This window comes from Terrapene carolina, unplaced genomic scaffold (genome assembly GCF_002925995.2).
Source record: "Terrapene carolina triunguis isolate 2854851 unplaced genomic scaffold, T_m_triunguis-2.0 Scaffold231, whole genome shotgun sequence".
Classification (NCBI taxonomy): domain Eukaryota; kingdom Metazoa; phylum Chordata; order Testudines; family Emydidae; genus Terrapene; species Terrapene triunguis.
This window is the reverse complement of record NW_020664582.1, coordinates 19,446,777-19,465,173: the sequence shown is the minus strand read 5'-3', so window position 1 is coordinate 19,465,173 and position 18,397 is coordinate 19,446,777. Positions and strand designations below refer to the sequence as shown.

Below are 18,397 nucleotides of genomic sequence, written 5' to 3'. Positions count from 1 at the left end.
CCCACCCCCCACTGCTCTGTTGCTGCAGGAGGCTGAGGGATACTGGCTATGATTCTATGGCAGGTTTGATCGTTGTAAGAAATTACAAGTCAGCATCTCAGCAGAGGAAACAGAAACCCTTAGAGAAGCTCCGGTGAAACAGACAAGCCTTCCAATCCCCTTCTCAGGGCACCGCCAGGTCCCATTGCAAGGCTGGTGGGATAATGAGCAAGGACTTTGTACACAGAGCATTTTAGTAAAATGACACCAGTTAGTGGAGGCTCCATTGGCTCTTGCCAATTCTGAACAACCAAATGTACCTGACCAATACATACACCGTACAATATTTATCAACAAAAACGGCATTACAGTACCCAATTTTCTCCTTCCCAGCACTGGCCACTCTAAAACATGCCCAAGATACTCCTCAGACAAGATGTCAGGTTAATGTTCAATGCAGAGTTCTCTACAAGTTGGCGCTGGTGCTGCAGGTTGTTTGGGACACGTGTTCTGCTCTTCATGCTGAATGTGGCTGTGCAGTACAGGATGGAATAGAGGGCACTGGCATCAGCAAGACAAGTGACCCAGGCAGACCCATTCTTTGTGCGACGGGGTGAGGGAGAGTCTGTGGGTTCAGTGTTGAAGTGGAAGGCAGGGTACAGCACAACTGATTTCACAGCACACTACTAAGCAAACGCTCCTTAAACCAACTGGTTTTCACTAGCAGTGAGGCGGCTTCCCCCTTCCTGTAACTTAGCGACTCCACAGATACACAAATGATCATTGATAGAACATTAATTCTGAGAGGCATGTGAGGGATACATTTAATAGCTTTTAAAATCAGAAGGGATAATTGCGTTCATCTCATCTGAACTTCTGAATAACCCAGGCCAGAGAACCTCACCCCGGTTCCCGCATCCAGACCATAACTTGTGGTAGAGCTAGAGCAGAGCTTTCAGAAAGAGACATCCAAGTGATGGAGAATCCACCACAACCCCTGCTGAGCTGTTCCAATGGTTAATTACAGTCACTGTTAAAAATGTGCACCTTATCTCCAGCTTGAATTTTTCTAGCTTCAAGCAGTTGGATCTTGTTATGCCTTTGCTAGATTAAAAAGTCCTTTATAGTCAGACATCTTCTCCCTGTGTCATGCTTACAGACTGTGACCAAGTCAACATTTAGCCTTCTTTATAATAAGCTCAATAGATTGACCTGCTTGTTTGTGAGCTCTGTGCTGAACCTGCACTTCTTAGAACGATGAACCACTGCTCTGTGGTGCTGTTCCACTGGTGACCCAATTTCTAACTGGGAGAAAACAAAGATGATGAATACTTAGTCCTGCCTTGAGTGACAATCAAGTGAAGGTGCCGATGAGCCATTTCCAGGGGGTGGCTGCCAGCGTCCCCCCTCCTAAGTTATACCCCACTTGTTATGTGTCACAAAGAAGGAAGGGGAGAAAAGCCCAGGAGACAGGACTCTCTCTCATTCCTGCAATAGGATAAGAACCTCTCCAGAAAATAACAACATTGTGACATATAATTCTGATGATGTCAGGAGAGGTCAAGCTGAGAGGCTCACCTCTTCCTTGGAGGTGAACCTGTCCAAGTAGCAGCACATTAGTGGTGTGGTGTGGAGGGGATTCAATTCAAAGGCTGATACCTCTGTGAAACCCAGGAGCATGCACTAGAATATGTGTCATCTGAGATTCAAACAAGCTGTCAGGACAAAGTCTCTGGAAAACCAGGTTTCAGTCTGTTCTATCTGCTGAAAAGGTCTGAAACAGGACTATGTTAACGCAAACTGGATACCTATGAGAGCACGCCAGCAGGATCTACATGGGGCAGTTAGAGCGCAATACATTACAAAATCACACTCCTCTAGAGTGCTTTGCAAGCACCATGTAGACAAGCTCTTAGACCAACGACAAAACCCATAAGGAGGATTGTTGAGCCTATAAGCACCTGCCTCATTCTGGGAAATCTACCAAACACTCTCCTGACACTCCACTTAGACCCTTTCCCAGCACTGCCAATTACTACCATTGCTAGGCCTAAACCGCAAACTCCCTCCTTCCATCCTCAGCAATGCCCCACTCCAGAGCCCAGACCAGCACATTCACTTCGGAAGGATGGATTCGTGTAGCAGCAGGAGGTGGCTGGTTAGAACGAGGAGGGGGCTTTGGCCACACACAAATCCCTGGCTACTCAGCAATGATGGGAAAGAAATGAAGACAGAGTGAGTCACAGGGAAAGGGGCTTTCAGGAAGACAGCATTTGCTTGTAAATCTAGCAAGCTCGTTAGAACCTTCTCTACTCGTTCAAGCCTTTCTGAGCACAGGGGATGTAAGCACCCTTCCAAGGCACCGTAATGTTCCAGATACCCACTAGCATCAGATGTCCATGGCTGGAAGGAAAGCACGTCACACAATCTCTCCCCGTCAAGCTGTGTTAGTCCCTACCTTGGTCCTCACATTTAAAAAAAAAAAAAATACATTCACCAACATGGTCTGAAAAATCGATACCAACTTCTGGAAATTCTTACTGGTAACTAAGCCCATACTTTCTGGGTAATGACAAAAGGTCAAGTGAGTTGGAAAGCAACATGTGGGTTCCACTTGACATGCACGCACAGGATCTATTGGTAATCGGGCCTGGTGAGCTGTGACAGGTCTCAGCAGCACATTGGGGAAGGCCCATGGAAGAGCTCAAGAGCCCAGAGCTGGGGAAACGGCGTTGATTCTTGGGGATCTCTAGTGCCACTGAGACAGGAGAGGAGGGCTCTACAAATATTTTCAAACAAAAAGCATAACTAAAAAAGGGAGTTCCGTGCAAGCCTGGGAGGGTGTGTAACTGGCAGGCTAGAGGGAGCAGAAGCCAGTGCTAGCTGCATGGCTTATGTCACGTCTCAAGCCCAGAGAGGCTAGGAATGTGGTTTTAGTGTTTAACCAGCCTCAACTGCAGCCTGGCACACTCTGCTTCCTCCCGAGAGAAGGCCTCTCTCTGTTAGAGGAAAGAAACCAAGATCACAGCTCGAAACAAAACGGCTCGAGTAAAAATAAAGCCCAGGGTGGTTTGGTGACCGAGGTCACGTTAGGAGGCAGAGAGTTTGCAGGCTGGGGGATGCACTCAGAGGTGCTCACACTGCCAACCAAGAGAAAAATTACAGTGGGGAGACAGAGAAGAGAACTAACTCAAGTCCAGCAAGTAACAGGTTGAGAAGCCCCTTCACACGCCACTTGCACTAGGCCTGCTCCCCAGCTCTTGACACATAATTTGTAAACCGTTTCCTAAACACAAAGGAAAAAACCCCAGACCTTGACCTGACCTCCACAAGTGAGTAACCAAAACCCAACAGCTTCCTGCAAGCCTGTGGGGGTGGAGACAGGACTCTGCTTGGGGTGGGAGAGGAGAGAAATCAGGAAGCAGGTCTCTAGTGAGGGCGAGAATTCAAAAAGCTTGCCAGGGCATAGCGGGGAGGGGAGAGGAAAAGCTTTGGGAAGCTGGCCTTTGGCCGCCTGCTAGCACCTAGCATCCTCTCCCCAGAAATCTCTTCTCTTCCCTTCCTCATGGGAGCAGCACTTCTGGAGCATAATGCAACAAAGCAGCTGATACAATTCAAGGTAATGCAGTAAGGAGGACAGGGAGCAATTACTTTTATTTTCCTGCCAAAGCAGAACACAATGCACGGGCGACAGCAGGGCTCCCAAGTCCGACATTAGGGAGCTCATTATCCATCTAGCAATACTTGGACAACCAGCCCAGCCAGGAGTCACCCTGGCTGGAAACATCCATAGCCAACGTGCAAAGGAGACAGATTTCCTGAGCCACCAGAGGCTCCCTTCTCACTCCAACGTTCTAGTGCCTGCTACAAGGCCCTGTGCTCAGCTGGCCCTGGTGCTGAGCTGTGGGGAGTATGAGCCAGCACTGGCTCATGCACTGTCAAAGAACCAGGAGCCCCCCACACTGGAGGACAAACATTCCACCTCTCTGGAGCACCTCAGTGTACAGCATGAACACGAGGGTCCATGGCTGTCAGGCTATTAGATAAGTGCCTGGGGCTTGGCTGGATTAACTGGTGACCTGCCCACCACTCACAGTGATTTTGGGTAGAGATGGAGCACACGGCGGCGGGTGAACATCCTATAAGGATTAAAAGGCATTAGTCCTGAGCTAACGGTTTCTGGGGCATTCACTCAAATGGTGAGTGCAGCCCTGTCGGTTTCCCAGCGCATACATACTGGGTGCCCTCTAACCTTTCATAGAGCTGTGCTCCAAGAGAACAGTAGGCGGAGAATTCACAGAGCCTGCTGCACCAAAGCGTTTGTGCCTCAATTCCCGATTGCACTGTTTACACTGGAAATAGAAGCCATGTCTGCCTCAAGTTACTCTCCAGATCTCAGCTCCCCGAACAAAAGGGTCACTCTTTGCCTAGGCTCCCCACCCGACCCCAGGAGGCAGTAAAACAAGGAGCCTTGCACTTCTGCCAGCAGGTATTATTCTTCCGCAGGCAGGCTCTTGTAAAACCAGAGCAGGCTGACTCTCATCATAGCCTGCACGGAACAGGAAAATGTACGAATAGCTTGAAGCCTAAGCTAGATGCCAGGGCGCTCTCAGTGGCCCAGACTCTCTCCAACATCCTATGGAAGCAGCATCAGAAAGCTGGGAAGATTGTGCTTATGGCGTCGTTAATTCTCAGTCACGTCATTCTGCTCCTGAGAGCGTCCGCCTCTACTACTTCTGCACAGTCGCAGTATAGCCCCCTCCTTTAACTCCTGTCTTTGTGCTGACCCCAAAACCCTGGGCCACCCAGCTAGCTCCATTTTGAACTCGGCTGTCTGGGCTGCCCTCCTCCTGCCACCCCAAAGCTCAACCTACTTTACTTTCCCCTCTGTCCAAAACACCGTGATTTAACAATTCTCTTTAGCGGCTTGGGAACCTCAGGCCTCCCCTTTAACTGTTCTTTAGCCTCTGGGAACTGTGCAGGTGGTACAGTCACACTAGCATGAGCACTATGACTGAGGAGACAAGTTCCCATTAGTCTGACGAAGTGTCAGAAAAGATGCGTTTTCCTACTGGAGCTCTCCCCCTGCGAAGGGGCAGGTATAGGATTTTAATAACACGCCATTTCAACTTTTGTCTGTCGCTTATTTCTAATTATATGTAGAGGAAAAGAGCTACAGGAAACGCTGCAGATGTAACAGCAGCTCCCTTCACACACGACTTCACTAGGCAAGGGAGTATTTCTCTGTGGTATAGCTATAAGTGCAAAGATGTATTCTTTGCTACTACGGTGCCAAGCACCTCAGAAACACACAATGCTCCCAGAGAGAGCAGGGCAATCCCAGTGTGAGCGTGGATTGGATGGGTGGGATTGATACACAGGCGAGAGCAGCTGAGTCACGCTGGGTGAGAGTGAAACAGAGTGATCCAGGACAGAGGAATACTGCAAAGCTATTCAGCTAGGCTGAGAGGAGATTTTATTCTACATCTCTATGAAATCTCATCACCAGCCACAGAAGCCCAGACTCGGAACAGACTTTAGGCTGGAATTAAACAGATGAGGAAACCAGCCATTCCCCTGCCGCCCCAGTCAGCACAGTCACCTAAGTGACCCAGCACCCATGAGGAACAAGCACATGGAGAAGAAACAGCAAATAGAACCCAGGGAAAACGGATGTGAAACACAGAGGGGCTGACTAGGAAAGTGACCTTGCTCTCTGCTGAGGACATCTGCCCTACGATGAAAGCAGCATGCAGCCCAGGCAACCTACAGGACTCATCAGTGCTCCTGGACAGACAGACAGAGTCACAGGAAGTGCCTCCTCCCACCTTTGATTACTATTATGGTTACAGGGATGCATCTGGTGTCTAGACACCATGGTGATGGGATGATTAGACAAGCAGTGGGTAGAAGAGAATCATTCAGAAAGGAAGAGCTGGTGAATGAGGGAAGATGAAAATGGTCAAAGATGTCCTGACACAAACAGAAACAACTTGTACCCAGCCATGAAGAGAGCCATAGAGAGACAAGCATGGTCTGGCAAGCTCCATGAGCCAGAAGAACCCAGACCGGGGGGGGGGGGGGGGTGTGCAGGGACAACCCATCTGATCTCAACTGCCTTGCAAGGACAAAGAGGTGACCTTGCATTTTCATAAAGCACCACTTCCAGCTTCAGACCAGCATTTCCCTGATCACCTAACGACGAGCAGATTTTCCAATCAAGCACAGTACAAGGGATACTTGGGGAAAGGTCGGGGGCTAGAAGGGCCCAGAGCCCATCTCCAGCCAATTGTAGGTGACTGTGAGGGCACTGCACAGAGAGGTATCGCCTACAGATCTGACACTCGGCGCAGTTCATGCTCCGTCAGCTACCCTCGCCACCTCACCCAGCTCTGTCACACACCCTTCCCACTCTCACCACTAGCACTCACACCCACCACAGTCATTTAGAGAATTAACAGCAAAATCAAGGATACTATGCACAACGAGCTATGCTAATGCAGTGTTAAGACTGAGATATTAATCACCAAAAATGAAGATCTTCCATAGGTATGTCCAACGTGCCCATTACCTTAGTATCTTGGCACTGAATAGAAAGGTCAGAACCCCACTACATTTCGTCTGTAAGAAGGCATCTGCTCTCCTCATTCCTTTATGCAGCTGCTGGTGGCATTCTATTGCTTGTTTGCAGAAACGAGGCTGATTTGTTCTTTCAGTTGCTGCTACTGAGGAGGAAGGCTTGTGCGAAGAGCTGCTTGCAATGAGCTTTGAACTGCAGTTCTACTAGTCCCACTGTAACTGCAGCTTTGCCCCATTGCATCGATGTGCTACTGCAAAAGGGCCTGTCATTACAAGGGCCGACAATACTGGCAAGGGACACATTAGTCAAGAAATAACTAGTATTGTTCAGGGGACAGAAAAGTCTTGTGGCTAGATCACAGGACAGGGAATCAGGAGACTGGATTCTGGTCTTAGCTTTGTCACAGGCTCTCTGTATGGCCTAAACTTTCCATAGCGGTACGATACTGTCCTACCTCAGAAAGGGTATAGAAGGGTTAATTCATTACTGGTTGTAAAGCACTCAGACCTCCACAGAGGAGGACAAGGTATTATTTAATTATTACAACGCCTCTCTGCTCTAACCTTAGTTGCACCTATGGAGCATGTTGCATGATGATGTGAGGAACAGTCTACTGCGATGCATAACCAAAAGGCAAGGCCACTGTGGGAACCTTAACTCTGCACTTCCTGACAGGGGTGATTAAAATCTCTGACTCTGAGTAACATTAACACTTTCTCAAGGAATTGAGAGAACTTGGACGGTTTGCTCCACTGGCTCACAGTGTGCTCACCAAGCTGCACCCTCTAAGTATCCCATTTCAAACCTAGATACAGGCACAAGGCAATTGCAGCCAGTGGCAGCCAGGAAGCAGGGACCCAGCTCTTGGACTCACTTTGCACTACTCAGCTGTAAAAAAGCTAAAAAACAATGGAGCTGGTCATTGGCTCAGACACTTTCTTGCTTCCCTGCGTAGGAACATGCACATGGCAATCCAACCATCAGGAGGCCAGTGCACCAGCCCAGCACAGGCTAGAGTGTCAATGCTACACATTTCCAAGAGACTTCAGTGCAGCTGGAGAAAGACAGACAAGGAGAGCTAAGCCCCAAAAGACGGCAGCATTATAACCCAGGACCGGCATTAGCCCTCTGCGACATAGCCCAAGGCAACAGGATGCCCTCAGCATGCAGGCTCCAGGCCAACAGAGAAAGGGGCCAGAGCCAGGATACCTCGAGGAAGAGGGTTGCATTTGCTGAGCTCTGCTGCCCCCTGGAAGATGTGATGTGGTGAACAGTGGCAGAAGAAACCGCACCAAACCTCTAACTAGCCGTTTTTACAGCGCTACAGGCAAATTACAGGACTGCACTTCAATCTTCTTGGTGGTAATGATAATCAGCCTAGTAATTTGTCCTTCTCCAGCCTTTTTCATCTCACGGTCTCAGCCAAAGGGCTTTACTAACCCGATGGCCAGCCCCCCCCCCCCCCGAGGCTGGTGTCATTATCCCCATTCTACAGAATGGGAAAAGAAGGCACAGAGAGGGAAGTGACTGGCCCAAGGCACGCACGGAGGGAGTGCGAAGCTGAGCAGAGTCCCCTGCTCAATAACATACAGAACACACGTCAGTGCTAGCATGCGTTTCCTGTCCAGAGAACAAACACTCAGTATGTGGCCTCTCTGCTGAGCACGCCAACCAGGGTCCAACAGTGGTGGCTTTATGATGCAGACATCAAGATCCCAGGGAACAGACTCAGGATAACCATTTTCAGTCACCACTGCCTTGACTGGATTTGAAGTAGCACCTAGACGAGAAATCTCTTCCTCAATTCCCTGGGCCTTATATAATATAACAGCTATTTTACAGTATTACACTCAATCCTTGAGTGAGGGGACTTTCCCCTCTCCCTCGCCTGCTCTTGTCCAGAAATTAAATACCGCTTCCCCAGATTGGGAGCATGTGGTGAAGTAGGTGCCGCATGTACGCATGGTCCCAGCACACCAGAGTCAGGACAGAGGAGAGAGCACTGCTTAGCTCCAACCTTGCCTAGTGCTAAAGCTGGTGGGGAAGGCAACACAGGAGACAACGAAACAGTTTAGATTAGTCTATAAAAGAGCATCCAAAATCCTGGCACATGTTCCCCTAGGACAGCAGTTGTCTCCCCGCCCCTCCAGTGAACTTGTGTTCCTGCTTCATGTGATCAAGGGCTGATGTTCTCTTAGGTCAGCATTGACTCTCCTCTGTGCTTGGCACAACCTCATTAGGAGGAGAAACAGCACCACATAGTGGCAAGACAGAGCACTCCTCAACCTCCTTGTAGTCACTATGCTAGCGGAAAGAGCCGGGGCATAGGGAAAACACGAATGAGGATGACAACAGAGGAAAGAATGAAGGAGTAAAAATAGAAGAACTTCATGCACTGATCCTGGTGTAAGATGTTCTTGCCTTCTTAGCTCTCCTCACTTTCCCTTCTGTATCTCTGGCAGCAACAGAGAACACAGGCCGGTGGGAAAAGCCATTCCCAGGCCTTGTGTTTCAAGCACATGCATCAATCCGAGTCTAAGAAGAAAAACAGGCCCCCAATCTGTGCTGACATTGCCAGCGAGCTGCATTTCAGAAGGGGCGTAGCAACGCCATAAGCAGATCAAGGCTACAGTACGCTTAGTGCAGCTGAAGACAACAAACCAGTTCTAACAACGAAACGATCTTTGTGGAGGTCTTGGCCCTGCCCTGTGTGAAGAGCATGTCTCCCACCCCTAGTCAGGTATCCCCTTGCAGCTGTCTCCGGAGAGGCTGCTCAGAGCTCTTATGCAAGGTCTCCTGCATGCAAGATATGCCAAGAACATGTCTGCATTCCTAGAGAAAGACAAAGCTCCAAGCAGGTGTCCTCCTAACAATTGGCTTGTTCAGCTTACAAATTCATGGGCCATATCTGACTCACAGAGTTCGTTCAGACTCACCCTTGCTAGGGACAGAGATGGGACCTGTGAGAGATGCCTTTGGTTTAGTCTTTCCCTTGCAAGAGGAAAGGAAAGTATCTGGCTTCCAGCACAATAAACAACACACATACTACACCTACAATAGAAGTTAAATCTCTGCCTTTCACCCTCCCTGAGCACGACTCCGACCAGGTGGCTCTAGGGAAAAATGTCCCATTTCCAGGAAAAGTCCCAAAGGCTGGAGGATCACCAGCAATCCACAGCTCCTAACTGCCGACCTCCCCATTTCCCATCTCTTTGTGTCACCTAAATTAAAGCCCCTCAGTGGAATCTTTTTGCTGCCTCTTCCATCTGTCTCTTTACAATTCCACGAACAGCAACATGACCACGTTACCAAAGAATAGGTGATAACAACATGCCTTAAACACAAGAAGTACAAGGTCACCAGCTCCTTAGCCTGACCAGGGCACTGCTGGCATAGGAGAAGCCAAAACACTGGAAATTTAGCAACAAGAAAGCAAACTAGATGCAGTGTCATTCAATTGCATTCCAAACATATGACACCAAAGACAACAGCAGTATTCCACAGAACTCACATCACTGGGGCTGAGGTTCCCAAGCCCGTTGTCCTGCTCAGACTCCTTGCCAGATTCATGGCCATGGGAGCAGCGGGGGTGGGAGGGATGAATCCAGATCTCCAGCCGAGTGGCGTCGTCTCCAACTTGTCGGAATGTGGACTTCTTGCCCTTCCCCCATCGGCTGGGGCTCAGTTCCAGCACCTGATGCTGCTTTTGTTCCATCTGCTCAGCCTGTGCAGACAAGACACACAGATTCAGAAACCTCTGGGATCATGGCTCAGGAAAAGTAAGTTGTCATTTCATTTACCGGGAAAAGAATCTGTCAGAAGCCAGCAGTTCCCCCAGCTTGCAAAGCACAGCAGCTCTGTTGTTTGGCTGCTGGTGTTTAGTAACCTCAGCACTGGTGAAAGATGCTCGGTTGAGTGCCCAGGAGTTTGAAAGACTTTATCTAGCCACAAAACACCTACGCAGCACGAGCTGTGCACTGCCAACCTGTCACACCTCTGATCTGGAGCGTCCACCTCTCAGGAGAGGAGAGGAGAGGAGGGGAGCTCAGTCTCCCTGGCCCACCTGAACTCTTGACTTATTTGATAAACCCACCGACTAGCACGCCAAGTAGTACGGTGGTGACTGAAATGAGGTGGATCCCTGTCTCACTAGGAACTGGAGCAACTTTCAGTCATTGCTTAGCTAAGATGCCCTTTAACCAGTCGCCCAGAGATGAAAAAGCTCCAGAGCTTATCAGGGATCTCTTAAACCACTCACCGCTCTTTGGAGAGAAACGGGAAAAGAAGCTTCACTTTGGCAGCTGAGTCTCCTTTCCACCCTTTGCAAGAGCCAAATCCATACCCAAGAGCCATTTGCCAACCCCCCACCAATCATAAGAACATATGAACGGCCAGACTGGGTCAGAGCAAAGGTCCATCCAGCCCAGTATCCTGTCTTCCGACAGTGGCCAGTGCCAGGTGCCCCAGAGGGAATGAACAGAACAGGCAATCACCAAGTGATCCATCCCCCGTCGCTCATTCCCAGCTTCTGGCAAACAGAGGCTAGGGACCCCTTCCCTGCCCATCCAGGCTAACAGCCATTGATGGACCTATCCTCCATGAACTTATCTAGTTCTTTTTTGAACTCTGTTATGGTCTTGGCCTTCGCAACATCCTCTGGCAAGGAGTTCCACAGGTTGACTGTGCATTGTGTGAAGAAATACTTCCTTTTATTTGTTTTAAACCTGCTGCCTATTAATTTAATTTGGTGACCCCTAGTTCTTGCGTTATGAGAAGTAGGAAGCAACACTTTCTTATCTACTTTCTCTAAACCAGTCATGATTTTATAGACCTCAATCATATCTCCCCTTAGCTGTCTCTTTTCCAAGCTGAAAAGTCCCAGTCTTATTAATCTCTTCTCATACAGAAGCAGTTCCATACCCCTAATCATTTTTGTTGCCTTTTTCTGAACCTTTTCCAATATATATTTTTTGAGATGGGGGCCACCACATCTGCACACAGTATTCAAGATGTGGGCGTACCATGGGTTTATATAGAGGCAACATGATATTTTCTGTCCTATTATCTATCCCTTTCTTAATTATTCCCAGCATTGTTTGCTTTTTTGACTGCCGCTGCACATTGAGTGGATGTTTTCAGAGAACTATCCACAATGACTCCAAGATCTCTTTCTTGAGTGGTAACAGCTAATTTAGATCCCATCATTTTATACGTATAGTTAGGATTATGCTTTCCAATGTGCATTACTTTGCATTTATCAACATTAAATTTCATCTGCCATTTTGTTGCCCAGTCACCCAGTTTTGAGAGATCCCTTTGGAGCTCTTCACAGTCTGCCTGGGTCTTAACTATCTTTAGTAATTTTGTATCATCTGCAAATTTTCCCACCTCTCTGTTTACCCCTTTTTCCAGATCATTTATGAATATGTTGAATAGGACTGGGCCCAGTACAGACCCCTGGGGGACACCACTATTTACCTCTCTCCATTCTGAGAGCTGACCATTTATACCTACCCTTTGTTTCCTATCTTTTAACCAGTTACCAATCCATGAAAGCACCTTCAGCATGTCCCAGGGCTAGAGCAATACACCCCTAGCACTCGTCAGGAAGAACCTGCAGGACATGGCAGGAGGCACCATCAAGGAGGGAGCAGCAGCACCTGCAGCATCAGGCAGCCCCGCACCAAGACTCACCTTGCGTTTTGTCTCTTCAAACAGGCTCATGAGGCTCTCCTTGGCTGTGAGGATGGGGTTGCTGGCAGCCAGGCTGCGCATGTAATAGTACACAGCATCCAGCTTCCTCCTCTGCAGAAACACAACCAGAGACACATCCCACGTCACTCTGGAGCATGCCGTATGAGGCCAACCCCAGGCCACTCGTCACCCTGTACCTTCTGGCACACCCACAAGTGCAGATTGTCATTCACAGCTAAAAACAGAGCAGCCATATCCTGCTTCCAAAGCACATCCCAGACGCCATGCGGCCTTGGACTCTCCCCAGGAGAACACATTTACCTGCAGCCACCAGCACCAAGTCCAAGCCTCCATGCACCTTGGGGAGTGTAGGTAAAACATCAGACCAAAGCCCACAGGCCCAGTGAACCTGGCACTGAAATGGGCCAGTTTAGTTGGTGACCGTAGAGAGTATCGACAAAGTCCCAACCTCACACTGTCCATCACACTGCAAGTCTGTCTGTCTATGGGATTTGCTTTCCCCCCATTCCCATTGTATCTAAGCACCTCGCAATCCTCTTCACATCCCTGTGAGGTAAGGAAATGCTCTTCTACCCATCTTACAAACCAAGGCCCAGAGAGACTAAAGGACTTGCCCAGGGTCACACAGAAACTCTGAGGTGGTGCTGGGAGCTGAACCCAAGACTCCAAGCCCCAGGCTAATGCCATAACTACTGGACTATCCTTCCAGTCAGCATCTCCTCTGCTGCAGCGGGGACCAGGGCTATTTGTGCAGGTCATTACCAAAAGGCTTTGTACCCGCCAAGACCCACTCGGGATTTAGAGTTTCTCCTGAAAATTGACAGCCACACAGACACCCACAGCACAGAACTCAGTGGCTCCGCACGCTGCTCCGAGTCAGGGTGGTCCATCAGCAGTTGTCAGGGAAACACATCTCTGAACCCTGCTCTGGGTGACAGAGGAAGCGATTTTCAGTTATTCTGTTTTAACATGGCATCTTTCAGAGCTCATGCATTTCAGCAGATGTTTGGTCACTGATCCCTCCACTCTGGCCTGACACTTCCACTGATTGCCATCAAATACACCCTTTCCAAAAGCCTCTCTCTTCCCAGAAGGATTAACAAGCCAGACAGCAGAACCACCTCGCTGGTGAAACCTACCCCAACTGCAGCCCTAAAAACCTGCCTGCTAACGTCCCCAATGAACACACTGCCCTGTGTCTTTCCCCAGCCCACAGCCAGCTGGTTCAGGACAGGACTGTTTAGAATGTGAGCTCACTAGGACAGGGACTGGGTCCTCAGGGGTGGGATCAGGCAGGACAAAGGGTAGCCTGCCAGCCACTTTCACACACTAAACTCTAGCAGACCCTTGCAGGGTACAGAAATGTGGCACATGTGGCTAGAAAGGTTCCTTTGGTTAGAACTATGGGCACCAAATTCAGACTACACTATAAACTCTCAAAACACAGCATGCAACTGAGCTGTAACTACCCCAGGCCCAAGAGCTGCAGACAGGCCAAGGATTAGAGCTCCTGCTGCCCATATCTGACTACATGTCCCTTTTACCTACGGTGCCCTCATCATTCATAGCACGGCCCCATCATTTGGTGACAAGCATGCTACAGGCGCTCCCCCACACACAGCCACCTCCCCAGGAAGGACATCCTCTGTCACCCAAGAGGCCACACCGCATCTGGTCCCACATGCACAGAGAGGCTCTTACCGTGTAGATAGCCAGCAGAGCCAACTGATTGTATGGACGGCCATTTTTGGGGGCAATGTGCTGAGCCTTCAGATACCAACTGAGTGGAGAGAGAGACACAGCAGGTGACTGGCAAGACAGTGCAGAGAACCAGACCATTAACAACAACACAGAGAATCCTTCCCTTCATTTGGGGCCCCTTTCATCACCGGCACATCCAAGGAGGGCAGGCTCTCTGCCCAAGTGGCAAGGGCCTGTGAGCGCATGCGCAGCCAGCACATCTGCTACAGCCCTGTTAAGTCCCTTTGAGAGTTGTAATCTCCAGACGGGCACACGATGGAGAGGGACCAGCAGACGAAGTGTCGTGTGACTGCCTGCTGCAGATGAGGACAAGGAATGCTCCTCGCTCACTCTGAAGAAGATGAGGGAAGTATCTCCCAGGGCACCCAGCAGGAATCATAGAATCATAGAATATCAGGGTTAGAAGGGACCTCAGGAGGTCATCTAGCCCAACCCCCTGCTCAAAGAAGGACCAATCCCCAGATAGATTTTTGCCCCAGATCCCTAAATGGCCCCCTCAAGGATTGAACTCACAACCCTGGGTTTAGCAGGCCAATGCTCAAACCACTGTGCTATCCCTGGAGGGAACCACGTAAGGCTACTCAGTGGAAGCTGAAACGGACTCTGCTGGCTGGGACCACGTGTTTTGCATTGTTTTGAATCCTTTTGTGATGGTAAAGCTACCCCGGAGGAAAGGACCTGATTGGAATGGTAGTTTGCCCTTTATTTTACATTCCTTAGTGGATGTATCTGCACATCAGTGTACACCAGTCTATTCCACATGCCTCTGTCCCAGGGACAGGACTGGTCAGATGGGGGTGAGCCTCCTATTCCCCTCCCTCACCCCACACAGAAGAGTTCCACAAGAACACCAGGCAGAAGGTTTCCAAAAAAGTCAGAAAGCTGCAGTGGCTAAGCTAGTTCCCCTGCTCTGCACATTGTCCCTTACAGAAAAGCCCTGCTATGCTTTAGGGCTCTGTTCTCTTTGCTCCTCACTACCAATGCCACATTATCTGCCCTACATGCTGGGCTTTGCCTTGCATACAGCCCTGATCAGAAGAGGGCATTTATCACAGGTAAAAATAGAGTGACAAGAGCCAACAGGTGCCACCAAGTCGTGCTGCAGCCAGAACACATGGATGTGAGAACCTCCACTGGTGAGAAGCAGTCAGCAGGAGTTCAGCAGAAAACAAGCCAGCCACACTGTCAGACCCAACAGTCTGCACCGCCATCACTTCAGAGACCAGCACAGCACAGCTTCCACATTAACACTCCCTGACAGGGGGCAGAATCCATCTGCCGAACAAGCATGCTTCTTAGGTGGCAGATTAGTCCGTCCAACATCCCCTGCATCCTTTCATCTTGTTGGACAGTAATTAAATGGGAAGCATGGAAGGTCTGCATTGGCCACAGGCATAACTGGGTGTGAAATGAGGTGATGCCCTTGTAGCTAGGTACGGTAATAGCTCTGCTTAGGGTTGAGGGGGAGGGTACATTACCTGCGTGCTTTCCCATAGTTTGCTGTGTCGTTCGCTTGCTCCCTGTACCGGCAAATGTCCCCTTGGCAAATCATACACCTCTGGGCACTGATCAGCGCGTACTTCACCTTGAAAAGAAACGTTCAATCCATGCTATGTTTAGCCTAACCAAAAGAAGGCTGAGGGGGGATATGATTGCTCTCCTTAAATATATCAGAGGGATAAATACCAGGGAGGGAGAGGAATTATTTCAGCTCAGTACTAATGTGGACACGAGAACAAATGGATATAAACTGGCCGTGGGGAAGTTTAGGCTTGAAATTAGACGAAGGTTTCCAACCATCAGAGGAGTGAAATTTTGGAACAGCCTTCCGAGGGAAACAGTGGGGGCAAAAGTCCTCTCTGGCTTCAAGATTAGGCTAGATAAGTTTATGTAGGGAATGGTTTGATGGGATAACATGATTTTAGTCAATTAGGCAATAACGTGCCATCGCTGGTAAAATGAGCGTCCGGCTGGAGAATCTTGCCTGTATGCTCGGCGTTCTACTGATCGCCATATTTGGGGTCGGGAAGGAATTTTCCTCCAGGGAAGATTGGCAGAGGCCCTGGAGGTTTTTCGCCTTCCTCCGCAGCATGGGGCAGGGGTCGCAAGCTGGAGGATTCTCTGCGACTTGAAGTCTTTAAATCACGATCTGGAGACTTCAACAGCTGAGTTAAGGGAAAGTGGGTGGGTCAGCTTTTGTGGCCTGCATCATGCGGGAGGTCAGACTAGATGACCATAATGGTCCCGTCTGACTTTAAAGTCTATGAGTCTATAACTCTGCGGCCATTGCTCATCTGGAGGCGTGCAGCACGCAAGGACTCCACGCGCCGCCAGGGAGACAGGGGTTGCTGTTTAGCTGGAGTTTGTGACGAACTGGGACTGTTCTTAATGTGGTCTTTGAATGCTGAGTGGGGAGTGTTGGTTGGGAAGGCAGGGGAGTGTGGCTAGGATGGTCTGCATTTGGGGGATGGGAGACTGGCCGAGGGAGGATACCTGAGCATGTAATGTGAGAACCCAGGAAGGGGTTAGAGGCCAGGTGACACCTTTGCCCGGGAAACTGAACAAAGGCTGGGGGAGGAGACGCTGGAGGGAGAGTTTCAGAGCTGGCTGGTGGAATGGCTGGGAGGCAGACGGGGCTCTGACCCCCCAAGGAGGCTGTGGTGCCCTGGGACCCCAAGATGCACCTAATTGGGGGGGATCCTGTTGTCTGTGCCTGCAAGACCTGTCTTGGACTGTGTTCCTGTCGTCTAAATAAACCTTCTGCTTTACTGGCTGGCTGAGAGTCATGGTGAATCGCAGGAAGCCGGGGGTCCAGGGCTTTGTGTCCCCCCACACTCCGTGACAGAGTTCTTGTGAAAGGTGCTGTAAGAAAGACTTATTTTCTCATGGCACATGTACTGTTGCTGCACAAGCTCCCCTCCCCAAAATATGCCCTACCCCTGCCCTGTGCAGGCTCCGTGGCTCATTCAGGCCTTGGGCTCTCTGCTGAGACTGCCTATCAGGGGATAGTTGTGATGTGGACAGCTCCCCACTAGGAAACGGAGCTTGCTAGGTGACCCCGCTCCTGCTCCACTGCCCAGGGCTGACCTGCTACTAGGTCGCACAGAAGCGGCACTGCCCTTCTGTCTCCCATCGCTGACCTGGCCTCAACAGAGATACAAAGAGGATGTTCAATAAACGAGGCACTGGTCATGGTTCTTTCTAACACCTGCTCCCTCTCCCAGCCCTGGTCTGAATGCTGGGGCAGGGCAAAATTCTTCTCCTTTGCAAAGAAATGGGACCAATAAACACACTGGAGCTGTTTAACTCTGGGTTATCAGACCAACTGAGCAAATATTTCTGAGAACATGCTGTCATCGGCATAAAGAGCTCCCCACCTCCTGAGGATGCCATGATAGATATTTCATCAGAGAGGGCTCAGAGCTCTCATGGGAGACACCATGTCCTGGAAGGAAAGCCTACTTACCATCTTCCGCAAGGGCTTGCTGCGAATGGCCATCCCATCCATATAATCCTCCAGTTTGAACTGGTATGACACCTGCAGCTTCTGAAGCAAATTGTCAAAGAAAATAGTGCCCTGCAACAAACAAGCAGACAAACAGGATGTCCCTCAGTGATCGTGAGCACAAAAGCAAGGTCTGCCAGCCACAGCTGGGAGAGGCCAGCTCGCTCACAGCCAGCACTGCTGGGTGGAAGGCAGAAGAGAGCCCACTCCCTGGGGATTTGTTTCTTAAAAAAAAAAAAGAAAATTACCTTCTTCTAGGATCTGTCATCCAGGGATCTAAAAGCATATAACAATGACATCTTTGGGAGGCAGATCAGTATTATCTCACTGTATAGGGTAGGGAAACAAAGGCCTTGTCTCCAGCAGAAAGGTGCAGTGGTTTAATTAAAGGTGTGATTTAAACCAATTTAATTAAATTAGTAGAAAAGTCTGTGAATGCCCTTATTTAGTTCAGTTTAAACTAGGCTTATTTTAGTTTATTTTAAACTAATTCCTAACTGACTTAAGCCAAAACAAATCAAGTCTGGTTTAAACCATAATAAACAAGAGGGTCCACACAGCTGTTGCACTAGTTTAACTACATCAATTTAAAATCACACCTCTAAGCTACGTCTACACTACGCACCATGCCACAGTGAAACGCAGGCTGAGTTCACACCACAGTGTGTAGCTACATGAGTCAGTGAAACGCTCTGGAAGAGGGGAGACAGTGGGAAAAGACTGCAGCAACTCACCCCTGCCAGAGCCTTTCCGTGCTGCTGGAGACTTTTCAGTCTGCAGGGACAGGCTTCAGCAGCAAAAAGCCACCACAGCCTTTCCCCATGGCCGGGCAGGGCTCCACGAGGGGTAGCTGGCAG

General features: G+C 49.5%; 1 protein-coding gene across 3 annotated transcripts in view; it reads right to left on the bottom strand.

The window, feature by feature from the left end:
• SMG6 (SMG6 nonsense mediated mRNA decay factor) overlaps window positions 1-18,397 on the bottom strand; it is a 150,369-nt gene that overhangs the window by 122,941 nt on the left and 9,031 nt on the right. For all 3 annotated transcript variants that reach the window (XM_024194364.3, XM_024194362.3, XM_024194363.3), the window contains exons 4-8: window positions 17,502-17,612; window positions 15,514-15,620; window positions 13,976-14,054; window positions 12,254-12,364; window positions 10,071-10,283 (exon numbers count right to left, since the gene is read on the bottom strand). In XM_024194364.3, coding sequence (XP_024050132.2) covers window positions 10,071-10,283; window positions 12,254-12,364; window positions 13,976-14,054; window positions 15,514-15,620; window positions 17,502-17,612 — 621 coding nt within the window. The remainder of the gene's footprint in view (window positions 1-10,070; window positions 10,284-12,253; window positions 12,365-13,975; window positions 14,055-15,513; window positions 15,621-17,501; window positions 17,613-18,397) is intronic.